The 16639-nt window shown below is 33.9% G+C and overlaps 2 protein-coding genes and 3 non-coding genes across 5 annotated transcripts; 3 read left to right on the top strand and 2 right to left on the bottom strand.

Moving 5' to 3' along the window:
* Positions 1-980: 980 nt before the first annotated feature.
* TRNAD-GUC lies at positions 981-1051 on the bottom strand. The gene has a single exon. It is a non-coding gene; the product is annotated as a tRNA-Asp (tRNA).
* A 4221-nt stretch (positions 1052-5272) lies between these two features.
* LOC120217733 (agamous-like MADS-box protein AGL29) lies at positions 5273-6007 on the bottom strand. Its single transcript, XM_039214802.1, has one exon. The coding sequence runs from the start codon at positions 5937-5939 to the stop codon at positions 5394-5396; it is 546 nt and encodes a 181-aa protein (XP_039070733.1). The 5' UTR covers positions 5940-6007; the 3' UTR covers positions 5273-5393.
* Positions 6008-7046: 1039 nt separating this feature from the next.
* On the top strand, positions 7047-7117 carry TRNAG-GCC. Its single transcript has one exon. It is a non-coding gene; the product is annotated as a tRNA-Gly (tRNA).
* A 6-nt stretch (positions 7118-7123) lies between these two features.
* LOC120217802 lies at positions 7124-7212 on the top strand. Its single transcript, XR_005525188.1, has one exon. It is a non-coding gene; the product is annotated as a small nucleolar RNA snoR114 (small nucleolar RNA).
* A 4003-nt stretch (positions 7213-11215) lies between these two features.
* Positions 11216-15271, top strand: LOC120217731 (3-oxoacyl-[acyl-carrier-protein] synthase I, chloroplastic). Its single transcript, XM_039214799.1, has 7 exons — positions 11216-11741; positions 12544-12975; positions 13538-13711; positions 14200-14313; positions 14413-14514; positions 14818-14884; positions 15030-15271. The coding sequence occupies exons 1-7, from the start codon at positions 11277-11279 to the stop codon at positions 15095-15097; spliced, it is 1422 nt and encodes a 473-aa protein (XP_039070730.1). The 5' UTR covers positions 11216-11276; the 3' UTR covers positions 15098-15271.
* Positions 15272-16639: the final 1368 nt, after the last annotated feature.

The following is a 16639-nucleotide window of genomic DNA, read 5'->3' on the forward strand; positions in this document are numbered from 1 at the left end:
ATGATCCTAGAATCTCAAACGACTATCATATCTTACTTAGCATGTTAACGTCAAACTCCGAAGACTGTCAATTTTTTAACAGAAAATGATGAGTTTGGAACGTATGAATAGTTAGGTGACTATTTTATAACTTTTAATAGTGGAGGGACTCAACAAAGCAATGCTATATAGTTGGGAAACTATTTGTGTACTTTACCTATGTTTTTAATACATGAAATATAGTTTATATATTCAAAATAAATTTTATAAATAATTCATATTAATTATTTAAAGATATTAAAAATTTAAACTTCATATATCAAGGTATTACTAATGAGTCAACATAATTTACATGCACATGAAGCATCATTTTAGGTCATATCTTCATGGCTATGCGACATATATGCGTGTCAAACACATGTATTTTAAGACAAACGAAGAGTCAAAGTAACATAGTTATGATATCGAATCCTAGATTAAAACAATATATATATTCAACAGTCATTTATGATTTTATTAAAAAAGACCAATAGAGAATGAAGCTCCCCTGAATGGTTTGAAAGACATCCAGCAAGACATGCCTAAGCTAAAGTTCGTTTTACAATCTAGTTTGGGCTCTGTTACCTTCTTCTGGTTTACTTTAGCTGAGGAATGCATAGTGGGATGTGATTCAAATTACGATAAGTGATCGTTTTGCAATCTAGTCGGATTCCACCACGACATGGTGGCAGTTTTGCTCTCGGATTATTCCGGATCCAAGACATATCGTCAGGGCTTGTCAAGAGAGAGCTGGCCTAGATGTTGCATCAAAAGAGGACGTGAAGACACTTTGGTCTTTGTGTTTTTAAGAAAGGAAATTACTTTGTTTTCGGTAGGCCAAATGATGGTATAAGCCATTAAAGATAAAAAAAGAGTTGAAGCTCGGAAGCGGGTATGAGTCGTCTGGATAACAAAACGATTGATCTTCACCGAAAAGCGCATCTATCATCATCGCTTCGTAGTGCACCAACCGGGAATCGAACCCGGGTCTGTACCGTGACAGGGTACTATTCTACCACTAGAACACCGGTGCTCGTTGGCGATTGTGGGAAATATAAATCAATAATTTCTGTGTTTTTTTTAATTGCAATTTAAACTGTCACCTGTAATCTCTCTTCTTTCCATAACTGATCCCAAATCCTAATCCTTTGGCCCCTCCTTTCATTGCTTTTCAAAAGTATTTCTACAATAAAAAACAATAGATAACACATAATGGTGAGCTTCTTACCATTTTCTGGTTTAATTACACTTTAAGGCTTTCCAAATTTAAAATTAGTGAAATTAAACTATAATTCCTTTAAATTTTATGGTTTATTTCATTTTAAATACCTCATTAATTTTAAACTTAAACAATTTACCTCCCTTATAATTCCGCCCCTTGCTCCATGCATGAGGCTTAGGCTTGAGAAGTCTAAGAAATTGGGAACAAGTTTCTTAATATCCAACCACCAGTCGGCAAAGAATTAGAATCCCATAAGTTTCAGCCTTTCAGGCAGTGTTTCATTAATTTTTCTGCACACCTCATGCAACATGCACTCAAGCTTCTGGTCGTCGCAATAAGTTATATTTGCTATGGTCCATTTCACCTTATTTAGCCGTACAACGGAAGAAAATTACATTGTTATGGAAGATGGGTATTTCCGGTAGGCCAGAGGTTATGGTTCGGCAGTGGATTTGTTTGAGTTAGTCCATGGAATTGCAGGTTTCAGTAGGAGAGAAGGATGATAGAAGCCATTAAAGATTTGAATATTTTGAAACGAATTTGATTGTTTTGATAAAAGGGCTTTGAAATTGCCTCGACAGTTGCATTGTTTTCTTTTCATGAAACTGTACATCAAATGTCAACAAACAAAGAAGGGAAAAAAATTGAAGCTCTGAAGCACTAATGTGTCGTCTCGATAGATATCAACAATTGTGAAGAACCCTAATCTCCACCGAAAACCGCAGAGCTATCCTTATTGCTTCACAGTTCACCAACCGGGAATGGAACCCGGGTCTGTACAGTGGCAGGGTAGTATTCTACCAGTAGACCACTGGTACTCGTTGGCTAAAGTGGGAAATATAAATATATAATTTGTGTTTTTTTATTACAATTTAAACCGTCACCTCTAATATCTCTTCTTTCCATAACTGATCTCAAATCCTAATCCTTTGGGCCCTCCTTTCATTGTTTTTCAAAAGTATTTCTAGAGTATATATATATATATATATATATAACATAATTTTTTTAAAATTAATTTTCAACTTGAGTTGAAATTTGTAATTTTTTATTTTTATCTCAAGAATATTTTGGTTATCTTCATTCCTATCGAACAATCTTTTATATTTTTAAAAGTAATGTCTAAATAAATATTTATTTTGACAAGAATATTAAATATTTAAATTTTATACTAAACAATTTTCAAACACTCTGCAAAAACATTTTTCCATAACAATTTAAGATAACGTTTAAGGAAATAATTAAATGGAAATGAAAGAATAAAAGAGGAAAGGGAAGAGAAATATAGTTGTTAAATTTAAGAGATTGCAATAATTTAAATTAATTGAGTTGTTGATTTCTAATTGGATTTTTCTATTAAAGATAAAATTTTATTTAGAAATAGAGATTATAAATATTCTTAAGATTTATAGTTTCTTATAAAAAATTCTTCTTCTTTTTTTTATAAATATGTGTTAAATATAAGATGTAGGATATGCTCGGTAACTTTAAACCATTTAACAACGAACTTTCATACTCATGTATATGCGATGCTCGAATTCGAGACCTCAAGGTCAAGGGATAACAACAATCTCTTAGCCACTAAAATTACTTGATTTATTTTATCATAAAAAAGTAAAACAAACACGATTAATTCTAATCCTCCTCCTCATATGGTAGTTTAAGAAGTGCTGTCACTAATATGTCATAAATTATTAGGGTTAACAAATTCTCTATCATCCTCAACTTTACTGCCTCTGTTAAGAACCATTCAACACTTTTCGATTGTTATTTTTCTCCTTTTATCTGTTCTGCTGATTTGTTTTCTTGTTGATGAATATTTTAGGGTTAACAAATGATATGGTTGCTTAGACAAAAATATTAGGAAAATGGTATTAAAATCAAATGCGAAAATAAAGAGGTCATCTCCACATAGTGCTGTTAGCGAGAGAGGAAAGAGATCTAACTCCAAATCAATGCCCAAAATGTAACACAAGAAGAAGACTACCAAACTTAATGCTAAATTGTACAAGAACCCTCTAACATCTTTCTTTTGCTTCTCGTGAGTATTTCTTTATGCTCGTCGATTTGTTTAACTATCGGTTGATAATAACATTTCTTTGTAGCTACAGATCCTTATGTTTCCAATTGTTTATCTCTGTTTCTTTAATCTTAGATTATTTATGTTTTAATTTTGAATTTGTTAGAAACTTGATAAGTCCAACTATAGATGACCTAAGACTTAACATTAACATCACACAATTTTTTTTAAATCGATCAGTCTTTTATTTTATAATTTGCAATAATACTTAATAGCATAGTCGACCATCCATCATTTAAGCGGTAGAATCAATAATATATTATTCAAATGGCAGAACCGATTATAAATTAACACTAACACAAATGCATAAAGAACTTAAAAATAAGTTAAGGTTTAACCAGCAAATTAAAACTAAAAACAAATAATTACAAGAGAACATAACATTTTTCATTAATAAAAAAATATAATTACAATATTACAACATTCCCTACGTTAATCGGGTACTTTGGTAAAACTTTTTTATAGAACTTTACTTGCCTTCTATTATATGTAATAGTGTGGTTAAAGTTATGATATAGTCCGTGTTTGCTACCCGCTTGGCCTAGTATAGTTTAGTCTAATCCGTATTCATGTTAACGCCTTTATTTTTTTTGCAGCCTGTCTCTTTAAATAAATTATTGTTTAAAATTATTTTTAATATAATATATATATATATATTATATTTTAATTTTATCTTATCAAATGATATTATTTTAGAATTTAAATTTGAAATACGTGGTTGTGGTGAAATTGAGTAATTTAGAAAGATTTTTTTTTTGGGAATAGATGTGAGCCTAGGCAAGGCAATTACATACGCAGGTATGGAGGACTAGTAGTTCGCTCATATCAGGAGGAATACTATCAGAAGTGTGAAGCTCACCATCAATACCACTATGAATTTTTGCCAAGAAGTCGGCGGCCATGTTCGTCTCCCATATAATAAGCTTGAAGTTGACCTACCAATCCTTATCCAAAAGGTTAAAAATACTATGAACCAAACTGAGTGGGCTGTCCGTTGAGGCTGAAGTGACCAGTTCAAACGCCTCGAAGCTGTCAACCTGCAGAAGTAAAACTTGGAATTCATTGTCCCATGCTAAGGTCAAACGTGTGATATTGGTGAAATCGAAAATAGACGATTTTATCCCTACATTACACATGTACAAAAAAAAAAAAAAAAGATTGATGCTCATTTGTTTTCATTCACCCAACATTAGTATCTTCTCTACCTCTAGACTCTCGTAATGAAATAATTCACTTTTAGATAAATATCAACATCTTAGTTATTAATCTTATAAAAAAATTAGATAATTCTAGACAAAATATTATATATCATAAATATCTATATTATTTTATAGATATTATAAGTAGTATTATTTTAATAACAAATATTTTGATAATTATTAGGAATTATAGAGAAATCGTTGAACATTTAAGTAAATTGAAGTCAATTTGCATGCATATTGTTCATTGACTTCAAATGCATTGATGGTTTTTAAGGATTACTAATCGGTTGTGTTTCCTTGCTTAATTGTGATCCCGGTTCTTAAGTTAGAGTTTATGTTTTATGGGGCCTTGGATATCCTAGGTTCAACCTTCAAATGTAAATAAAGTATGTGTCTCTGTGTGTGTACATATTTTGGATGGCGAGTACTGGTAATGGTCTGTGTCAAAGAATTTGCTGCTAGTTTTTGTTGAACAAAGGGGGTGTTTCCCTGTGATAGATACAAATCTAACTGCGCTTTCCTTTTCTTATATTAAGGGGAATATTTTCGAAACAAAGACGGATGGTGAATTTTATATTAGGACGATAAGTTTTTAAAATCTTAATTTAGCAATTGAATGTCTTTCTGTAATATATTGTTTTCAGATCGGAAAGGCATGTGGTGAGAGGTAGACGACAATGAAATATGAGGTTTGGGCCTTGTAATCTTGAATCGAGTCTCTTTGTCGCCTGTTGTTTACGAATTATGTTTTACTTTGGGAAATTTGGATCAAATTCTTTTCAAGAACAAACCACCATCTGCTTGTATATTTTGATGTCAGAGATCTAAAAAGCATGGTGTTTTTAACTACTGTGACTACTGAGTTGTTTATGATTCAAGCTTGTTCGACAGCCATTTTCGACAACAGCAGCAAAGAAGATGATGCTTCAATCTCGCTAATCCGGCCTCTGATTTTCTCACGAAGCTTCTCCATTGATCCCCTCATCTCCAAAAGCTCATCCACGTTAAGTTCGTTAACAGGTTTTTGGTGCTTCAGTTTTTGACGGCTCGCCCTGATCGCCTCATCGAGCACCTCTCCTTGCTTCGTCTCCGCCTGCAGCCGGTTGAGAACGGTGTTGAGTTGTCGATTGAGCTTTCCAACTTTAGCCTCTCGCCAAGATTGATCAACAACTTGACCTGGAATAGAAACTTTCGGTCTCCCGTCCTGATTTAGAAACCGCTCAGCCACTGCCTCGACGCTCGGATGCCCGAACGAGTAAGGCTTGCCGCCGGGGGAGAAAACCACGATGGCCACTTGAGCGGCGCAAAGGGTAGCTAGCTCGTTCGCTTTCTTGAACAGCCCTGTTCGGCGCTTCGAGAAAGTCACTTGCCTCGAGCTTCTATCTTTCACCATTTTCATCTCAATTTTTCTCCGACCCATGCTTTCCTTTTCATAAATATTTTGAATGCACAAGGTTTGCTCAACGGGTCAGCATTTATAAAGACAAACCAGGGCAGGCCACTTGAATTGGAAATATTTCTAATTTATTTCATAATGCTAAATACTACTAATTATTTTCCCCAGCATGGAAACAATTTAAATATGTTTTCTAATTTGGGTTAGTCCAATAATTATGAAACTTTACATTGTCTTGTTGGCACAATTTAATTCTCCTTTAGAAATATCACAATTTAGTAACTAATTCAATTTTGAGCTAATCTTTCTCTTGGAAATAATATATGTGGGGATACTAGTGATGATAAAAAAAAATATTTTTCAAAGAATCTAGATTTGAGTAGCTACGGCTACAGGGGAAGTATGTATTATCAAATATTATATTATATTATATTATATTCACTCTAGATTATTTAAGAAAATAAAAACAAATTCTTTCTTAAGTAGCGGAATTTTGATGAATTGAACAAGCAATTTTACTCTAGAAGAAATTGATTAATTTTTTAAATGAGAAGGTGGGTAATTTATTGGCACAGTCTAGACCAAAATAACTTACTATATTATCATCTACTTTATATGTCAATGTAATCTGATTTAGGAAACTTGTTAAGCCACACCCATCTTTCTGTTTTGAAGGCAAATCTACCTAACTCCTTTCATATTTATCCCACTCAAATAAAAAATCCCTTTCCAGGAAAATATATTATTCACCGAGTATCAAAATTATGAATTTCATTTTAAATTAATATTTAAATTTTAGAATATTTTATATTTATTTGTAAATTATAAATGTAAATATTGAGTGATTAACTTAAAAATTATTATATTCTAGAAGTCAACAGAGTCTTGCTATTTTATATTTCTGTTTTGCGTTTTTTTCATGTTCATCCTCATCTTAGAATTTATGTACACAGACATTCTAACAAAAATATTTTCATTAAATACTCGTCTAGCTAAAAAAAACTAATAAACGCTATCATCCGCATTCTAAAAAGGTTTCGTTAATGCGTGTGTACAACTCAAGCTAAAATGTAAATAAAAAAATTTTCTGTAATACATGTTATATATTATATTCCTCCTATTGTTCAACAAGCACTAGTGGTCTAGTGGTAGAATAGTACCCTGCCACGGTACAGACCCGGGTTCGATTCCCGGCTGGTGCACTCACGAAGCTGTGATGATTACAGCGTATACTAGTGGAGATAGGGTTCTTCATAATTGTCTGATTTAAAAATGACTACCAAGCGCTTCTGAGCTTCAACTTTTTTTATCTTTGTTTTCGTTGACATTGGATTTACAGTTTCATGAAAAGAAAATCAATGCAACTGTTGTGCCAATTTCGTAGACCCTTTTATTAAAACAATCAAAATTCGCTTCAAACATATTCACTCTTTAATGGCTTCTACCATCCTTCTCTCCTACTGAAACCTGCAAATCCATGGACTAAATCTACTGCGGAACCATAACTTTTGGCCTACCGAAAACACCCATCTTCCATAACAAAGTAATTTCCTTTCGTTGGATGACTAAATACGGTGAAATGGATCATGCACTCAAATTGTTCGGTCAAATTCCTGAACCAAGAAGTGTCTTTCTTAAAACACAATGACCAGTGCCTTCACGTCCTCTTTTAATGCCACATCTAGGCCAGCTCTCTCTTGGGCATGGAATCGCCTAAAGGAGGGAGCGACACTTCTCAACAAGGGAACTCGATCAAATTGGAACCTGCTTTACCTGGATTCAAGATTAGTTCTCCTATTCCTTCACACTCAGACATTCTCACAGTGAAATACCTTATTGATGAACCAGAGAGGTTACGGAACAAGGAAATTCTTGGGAGGGGATGCCGATGATGATGTTGTCGTGGATATATCAATTGACCCTCCATCCATTGGCAATGTTTTTTTCTCTTTGTATGACGTTAAGTAAAACTGCCATGGACAAACTGCATGAAATAAACCCCAATGGGCAAGTATTTGACAACTAAAACCTGTGCCGAAGATCCAACACTTTGTATGGAAGGCTTGACATGATGTCATTGCAACAAAAGATAACTTATTGCGACGACCAGAAGCTTGTGAGCATGTTTCATGAGGTGTGGAGAAAAATAACGAAACACTTATTTTGTTCGGCATCACAAGCGATGCGGAGAGGCTTCCTCTTCTTTTGTTCGGTATCACAAGCGATGTGGAGAGCCTTCATGTTTAACTACTGCCTCAAACCTAGGGGATTCTAGTCCCTCACGAATCCAGCAGGAAAAGCCCAGCTACACTTCTTCTTCTTCTGCTTTCGGGAGTAAAGCTGCACAGTCCCTCTCGAATTCAGCAGGAAAAGCCCAGGTCTCGGCCCTCACAAATCCATGTAAGGAATGATGCTGTTTATGGCTTTCGGGAGTAAATCTGCACAGTCCTTCACGAATCCAGCAGGAAAAGCCCAGCTACACTTCTTCTTTTTCTTCAGGAACTTAAACCCATAACAATTAAAAAAATAACATAAACCCATCGCATCGGGATGAAATGTCCATCCCTATTTGCAATGCATCGTTTCGCTGCAGCATAGCAAAGTAAACCAAAGGACTCAATCCAAACGACAATCATGGCGACCGAACCTCTTCCTTCTGCCTCTGCCACACACACGAAAATCGATACCGTTCGATATTTGACCTCCCTATCAACTTCTTCAATTCGTGACGTTTACTTTCTCCTTCTTTAACTTCACTCTTCGAGCCCCTCTTAATTTTCGAAAAATATTCTTCAGAATACCCTGATAACACCGACGAAAGGGACGAAAAGAGCACCAAAAACGGCATCGCTTTGCTTTGCCCAGATGGACTTGCAACACCTGCAAGGCTGAGTTTGACTCTCTCCAGGACCAACGCTCCCACTTCAAATCCGAATTTCATCGTTTCAATGTAAATTTTCTCACCTGTTTCTTTTAAATTGGCTTTGTTTTTACTTCTCTGAAAAAGTTACATTTGAATTGAAGTAATGATTTTTTTATTTCCCCGTTTTATTTGATTATAGGCAAAATTAAGCATTGCTGGTGAGGATACTGTAAAGGAGGAAGAGTTTGATGAGTTGACCATGGATTCTTACAAAGACTTCGAGGTTTCGGACTAGGAGGATGAAGCTGATAAGGGAGCTTATCCTCGTAATGATGCATCAAAGGGATTGATTAAAAATATAAGGAAGAAGTTGTTTATTCTTCTTCAAAATGGAGAGAGAGAGTTTCAATTTGGAAATCTTTAATTTTAAATGAGTCCGAAAGTATTTTAAATGAGAATGATAAAGAAGTGTAGAATGATAATCCTGGATGCTTGAGAGAAAATGAGGTGATTGAGAGGTTGAAAGCTTTGATTCGAGAACCTAAGGATAATGCAAGTTTCAGGATTGTGCTGCTTTCAAGTGGTGGACACTTTGCTGGTTGTGTGTTTCATGGCAACAGAGTGGTGGCTCAAAGAAGAAGAAGAATGAGGAGGAGGGTACGAAGTTAACTGCCACGTCACATAAAACTAACGGGAGGTAACAACATAGACCTTATTGAAAACGAACTAAAAGTTCAGTGATTGTATTGTAAGCTTTAAAAGTTGGATGACTAAAATGCAAGTGTCTTAAAAGTTTGGAGACTATTTATATACTTTACCCTAAAATTAATTGTGACGCTGCTTAAAATTTCAAGCAAAACTGATGGTGCAGAAGCAATAACTGGGAATTGTCAAGGAGGCCGGCGTCAACGCCCGAATGCTCACCTCATCAGCAGTTGTGGCTGGAGCCCTGAGATTACGGCTTGGTTCCGGAATAATCCGAGGGCAAAACTGCCACCATGTCGTCGTGGAATCCGACTAGATTGCTAAAGGATCACTTGTTGACTCGTCGCAATTCGAAACGCATCCTGCTATGCATGCCTCAGCTAAAGTAAACCAGAAGAAGGTTACAGAGCCCCAACTAAATTGCAAAACGAACTTTAGCTTATGCATGCCTTGCTGGATGTGTTTAAAACCATCCAAGGGAGCTTCAAGCTCTATTGTGGCGTTTCTCTTTTTTAATGAAATCTTTGATGAATATCAGATATTTCAATTATAGTTAAAAAATTAAGGATAATATTGATGTGATATTTTTCTATCGTTTTATAACTTTCATGTCATTTTCTTTTTTATCAACAACAACCAATGATATTTTTCAATTGAAAATATGCAACCAATAAGATGGTGATTGTCGATTTAACGAAAGTATACCCCTAATTTTTCAATTGAAAATATGTAATTAATAAGATGATGACTGTCGAATTAACCAAAGTATACCCCCAATTTTGATATTTATAATTGAGATCTCTCAACTTTTATATTTATAATTGTGGTATTTAACTTTTCTCAATTTCCTAAAAGTTTTATTTTTTTACTTCATTCTTCTAATTTTATCATTAATTCATTCATTTTTAATTAGATTTAATTATATCATTTTTTTTTCAAATCTCATTCTTTAATTTATCAAATATTCTTTAACTTATAGTCTTATTTAATCTCAATATAATGATAAAATAATACATTATTTTTTATTTTTTATTTATTATTCAAAATAAATCTTCGTATCATACCCACATTCAATTTTTTTTATATTTATTTTCTCTTAGTTGTATTTAAAGTGTTTTCTTAACAAAATAATAAAAAATAAAGTATTGGACAAAACTTAATCATTTTTTATTATTTCTATGATTTATTATTGTAACATTAAATTAATTATTCAAAGTAACTTAATATATTTTAATTCTATAGAGGCCTATTTTAAGTTTTCGATCGGGGCTCGAAAATGTCATAGACGACTCTGATCAATATTAATATTTAATTTATATAATTATTAAATGAAAAATAAAAAAAATCAACTTTGTTTTGAAAATAAATATAATTAAATAATTACTTATATATTTTTTTATAATATTAATATAAATTATTTCAAAAAAAAATTAATATTTTTAATGACAAAATATAAATTTAATTTTTTTAAAATTAAATAAATATTATAGAAAATATAATATGTCTTAAATAATTTAATATTTATATTTATTTTGTTATTTAAAATAAATAATTAGATAAATAAAATAAAAACATAAGAATAACCAGATACTTAAAATAAAAACATAAGAATAACCAGATAATTAAAATAAAAACATATGTATAATTTTAAAAAGAAAAATAATTGAATAGATGAATATATATATGGGGAAAGCACTGGCTTCGACTTTTCGTTTACTTATGTGTACAAGACCGCCTACTGTTACTCTCTTCAGTCTTCACTTTGGTATTATCGCCATCGTCCCCAATCAACCATGCAAGCTCTTCAACCTTCATCTCTTCGAGCTTCTTCTCTAAACCCTCTCAAAAACCCCAAACCCAATCCCCATTTCCCCAATGTATCAACACTTCCTCCCATGCCTACTAAGAAATTCTCTTCCATTACCGCTTCATCCCCCACCGTTTCTGCTCCCAAGCGCGAGTCCGACCCCAAGAAACGGGTCGTTATTACGGGTATGGGGTTGGTTTCCGTTTTCGGAAACGATGTGGATGCTTACTATGATAAGCTGCTGGCTGGAGAGAGCGGGATCGGACTCATCGATCGCTTCGATGCTTCCAAGTTTCCTACACGGTTCGGCGGTCAGATCCGGGGTTTTAGTTCTGAAGGTTACATTGATGGAAAGAATGACCGGAGGCTTGACGATTGCTTGAGGTACTGCATTGTTGCTGGCAAGAAGGCATTGGAAGATGCTGATCTCGGGGGCGATAAATTATCTGAAGTTAGTTCATTTTCTTCTTCTTTAATGGTTTTTTGGTTAATGGGTTTTATTAATCGGCTTGTTTTAAGAATGGGTAGTTCTTGTTTTTCTAATGATTTGCGTGTTTTGTTGTTTAATTATTGATCCACAGATCATTATTTGTTAAGCAACGGGATCGCTGTGTGTGTATTCTGGTCATTTCATACCTTTTCCTTAGCAGTTCCTAGAAATCTTTGTTGTGTTATATTGTTTGTGACTCATCATGTCTAATTCATAACGTGATTTAAGTAATGGGTTCATAAGGATTATTTTGTTCAATTTCACTGCTGAGTTGGTCTTTTGATATCTATATTTCATTCAAGCTCATAGCCTTTTTCCCCCCTTAATTTGATGCAGCTCTTACATATAGAGAATCTGTATATAGTGAAAAAATCAAGTGGTCTTGTACATTTGCTTTAGAGCATTCTCATTGGAACAATTTCAACAATATTAATGTGATCTTATATTTGAAAGCAATTCTTCATCAGGTTGCTAATTTTACATGCTACATGTGATTCATCCACCAGAAATATGCCTTGGAAAAGGTGTATAGAAGTCAAGATTATTGATTATGTTTATGATCCCTTTGGATGATTACCTTATAGAATAGAATGAAAGATGCAAGAAAAATAGATATCTGGAGAGTTGAGACTGATATCTGTTTTTTGAATTATGTGAGTAGCAGAGGACATTATGTTTGTTAGTCTAGCACTTTCGAGCTTATATATTTGTTATATATTCTCCCGTGGCGCTCAGAAATTTGTTAACTTTGTACTTGTTACAGATTGATAGGGAGCGAGCTGGAGTGCTTGTTGGAACTGGTATGGGTGGTCTTACGGTGTTCTCTGATGGCGTTCAAAATCTGATAGAGAGAGGTTATAGAAAAATAACACCATTCTTCATTCCTTATGCTATAACAAACATGTCATCTGCCTTGCTTGCAATTGACCTTGGTTTCATGGGTCCAAATTATTCAATTTCAACTGCTTGTGCTACCTCCAATTATTGCTTTTATGCTGCTGCCAACCACATCCGTCGAGGTGAAGCTGAATTGATGATTGCTGGTGGAACTGAGGCTGCAATTATTCCTATTGGTCTGGGAGGTTTCGTTGCCTGTAGGGCATTGTCTCAAAGAAATGATGATCCTCGAACTGCATCAAGGCCATGGGACAAAGATCGAGATGGCTTTGTAATGGGTGAAGGTGCTGGAGTATTGGTAAGCTTGCATTTATTAACATAACATGCTAATCCTATATGTGCATGATTTAGCTTCTTGTTGGTTGTTCTGTTGTCTATTTCTGGTTAGCTATTTATTATCATGTTTTGCCTCCATTGTGATATGTTATATTGTTGTTAAGATAAGTAGGCATTGTCTTTGACTGTACCTGGCTCTTAGGTGTGTGTGAATTTGAGGAGATACTGACTGGTTTCTTTTTATCAAAACAATTGTTGTTATATTGTGTTGTTTGTAGCAGATGAGCCAATTCCCTATTTATGTTAACTTTCTTACTCATTAATTTGCTATTCAGTAGTAGTGATGCATAACTGTTAACTGGGAAAAAGATTGCCAGACTTATACTTGGATACTTTTCCCTCGTTTGTCACATTGAACTACTCAGTTAATCAGAGTCTTGTGTTAATGGTTTATTGCTTTTGCACATAGAGTTTTGGTTCAAGTGTTAATTAGTTGGCTATTTATAGCTTCAACTGATCATGTTGATGAGGGTGGAAATGCAATATGCTTTCATAATGATTCACTTTTTCCTTTTTCTTTCCAGGTAATGGAAAGCTTGGAGCATGCAATGAAAAGAGGTGCACCAATTATTGCTGAGTACTTAGGTGGAGCAGTTAATTGTGATGCTCATCATATGACTGATCCAAGAGCTGATGGTTTTGGGGTGTCTTCATGCATTGAGAGAAGTCTTGAAGATGCTGGTGTGTCCCCTGAGGAGGTAATACTTTTGGATTTTTCATCCAATTCTCTTAATATACTGGAGTAATCGAGTTTGGTCTGGTTTCTTGATGTTTAGTATCACCTATGTTATGCTGTTTCTTTCTATCTACTTTGCTGCCACCCATGCACGCCTTTTTTTTTCTTACAGAGAAACTAAATACAAATACTCATGAATTCTCTGTTATATGGTTAAATTGATTGTATTCTTTGAGTTGAGAGTCCTCGAAAAATGCCTCTACTTAGCTTCTCTTTTGTCACATGATCTATTATCCATTACATTGATGCTTCAATTTAAGCTAGACCGTAGAGAATTGACCTAATTGTTAAGATACTTAAGTCCATGTAATGACTGGTTACTGCTGTTGACTGTTGTCGTCTACTGCAGATGTAAAAATGCAAATAATAGGGTTCAGAATGTAATTATTTTCTGAAATTTAGGCATAATTCCAAAGGTGAAAAAATTCAAACTAATCAAGTCCTTTTCAGGTTAACTACATCAATGCACATGCAACTTCTACTCTCGCTGGTGACCTAGCCGAGATAAATGCTGTTAAAAAGGTATTCAAGAATATGTCTGACGTCAAAATCAATGCAACAAAGGTAACTTCACTTTCTCTCCCTAATTTTACAAAACTTGAGATGGTCATACTCTAATATTGCCGTCTCGCAATTGGTTAATTGCTTTGCTTCTTGTTTCAGTCTATGATAGGGCATTGTCTGGGTGCAGCGGGTGGTTTAGAAGCCATTGCCACTGTGAAAGCCATCACAACAGGATGGCTGCATCCCTCGATAAATCAATTTGTATGTGCTTGTTGCTTGTTTAATACCCCTTTTTTGTTGTTTGAACTTTGAAGTTGTATCAAACCCATAGACAATGCCTTTTTCATGCATGACCTTTAATTTTTTCCTTACAATAATTTCCCATTTCTAATTACCGTAACATTTTGGCGCTCTTTTTGGTAGACTCCCATAACAAAACTTATTGTGATTGTTTATAATTCTACTTTTGTTTTCTGTCCATCCTCAAAAGCCTCCTTTATCCCAACGATGATTGTGTGGACTTCATTATATTATTGTAGATTAAGTGATCAATTTTGAACGCAGAATCCAGAGTCTTCAGTTGAGTTCGACACCGTTGCCAACAAAAAGCAGCAGCACGAGGTTAATGTTGGTAATCCCCCTGAACTCTTGATCCTTTCAAAACTACATGACAAATTCCTGTTTAAGTTTCTTCAAGCCTTTATAATCTATACTTTACTTCTAGTTGATTTGGACCAGAACCCCATATTTCTAAACAAAATGTTTATGATTCTCAGCGATTTCGAATTCTTTTGGATTTGGTGGACACAACTCTGTGGTCGCATTTTCAGCCTTTAAACCATGAAAGTCTGTGACTTAGCTCTGCATTTGTTTGGAAAGATAGAGATAAAATGACGTTGCTCATTAAAATGAGTGTGCCATTTATCCATTTATCTTTCAACTTTTAATTGTGGACTCAATTCCCTTGTTTAAAACTACTCTTATTTATGAGAATAAGCATGAGGGAGAGATTTTGTTACGTTCTAAATAATGTTTAGTAAGTGGGCTTCATGATCATGGGTTCTCAATTGCCAACTTCTTCATTTTGTAGGATGATCGCACATAAGCTTTGTATATGTTAATCATTCGGTGCAAAATTTAAGCATTGATAAAATGGAATAGTTACTTAACTATGGGAACATTGATACATTCTATTTAGGATAAATTTGGTAGAATAATGCTTGTGACAAAATTATTTTAGGATATACGGTTGGTGGGCATTTTATTTAGGGATAAATGTCATTTGTTGTATTGAATTAGGAACTCGTAACATGGGCATTATGAGTTTTATAAAATATAAATTTTTATTGAAGTGTGGACATGATTAAAAAAATGGTTGTCCCTTGTTCCCATATGTAATGGGGCAAGGGAGAGGTAAGATAGTAGGTTGCCCCCAACACTAGGTTGAGAGCAACTTCCGTAAGAGACCTTCAAATTATGAAATGCCCTCTATGGGACTCGATCTCACGACCTTAAGATTAAGAATCTTGTGCTCTACCAACAACTGAGCTGGATGGTCAGTTCAAAGTGTGGACATGATTAATTTTAATAAAAAATATATTTTTTCAATTTATCTGTGAAATTTGTTATTATGTTAATGTGACGAGTTTTAATAAAAAATGTATTTTATAAAATTCATCGTGCCCATGTGACAAATTTTTAATTCACTTTAACAAATGTCAGATCCCTAAATAAGTTTCTACCAGCCTCATTTTCTTAATTCTTTTTCTTGCCCATAATATTTTCCTAATTTTCCTTCTATTTAAACTCTTGATTTTTTTTTGAAATGGATGTTTTGTATGGATAATGTCCAAATCATACAAAATGGAACATCGAAACGGGACTCGTTAAAAAACTTTCCTACTCCTAACCGAAAGAAAAAGAAAGAACAAAAACGATACCACCAAATCTTTACAAACAGCTCAACCACTAGTAACAGAACCCTACCCATATAGCTCTGAATTAAAATATTTATCACCCATATCATTTAACTATTTAAATGGTATTCATTATTTCATAATTAAATCATTCATTAATTGTTAACGGAAATGTTAACACAATAGTTAAATAAATTTATATTATATAATTGATCTTTATTATTTATATATTATAATAATTTGGTCATAATTTTAATTTAATAAGTTTAATTTAATTTTTTAAAGAGTGATCTATTTGTAACCAAAGTAATATTTGAGTGATCAGGGTGTATTTTACCAAAACATTTAATCAACGTCAAATACAATCGGCTCAGTTTCTCGCTGTGCTCATAGAAACAGGAAAGGAAAGAGAGTCTGATTTTGATTTTGATAGCGTATGATGTTTTCTTTGTAGAATTGAGAAGAAAATG

Source organism: Hibiscus syriacus, unplaced genomic scaffold (assembly GCF_006381635.1).
Source record: "Hibiscus syriacus cultivar Baekdansim isolate YM2019G1 unplaced genomic scaffold, ASM638163v2 tig00110187_pilon, whole genome shotgun sequence".
In the NCBI taxonomy this organism is placed as follows: Eukaryota; Viridiplantae; Streptophyta; class Magnoliopsida; order Malvales; family Malvaceae; genus Hibiscus; species Hibiscus syriacus.

Bases quoted from the DNA above. Each gene is read 5' to 3' on its own strand.
- LOC120217733 (XM_039214802.1), bottom strand. From the start codon at position 5,939: ATGGGTCGGAGAAAAATTGAGATGAAAATGGTGAAAGATAGAAGCTCG.
- LOC120217731 (XM_039214799.1), top strand. From the start codon at position 11,277: ATGCAAGCTCTTCAACCTTCATCTCTTCGAGCTTCTTCTCTAAACCCT. The intron at 14,515-14,817 runs GTATGTGCTTGT...TTTTGAACGCAG, and splicing joins ATCCCTCGATAAATCAATTT to AATCCAGAGTCTTCAGTTGA. The intron at 14,885-15,029 runs GTAATCCCCCTG...TATGATTCTCAG, and splicing joins GCAGCACGAGGTTAATGTTG to CGATTTCGAATTCTTTTGGA.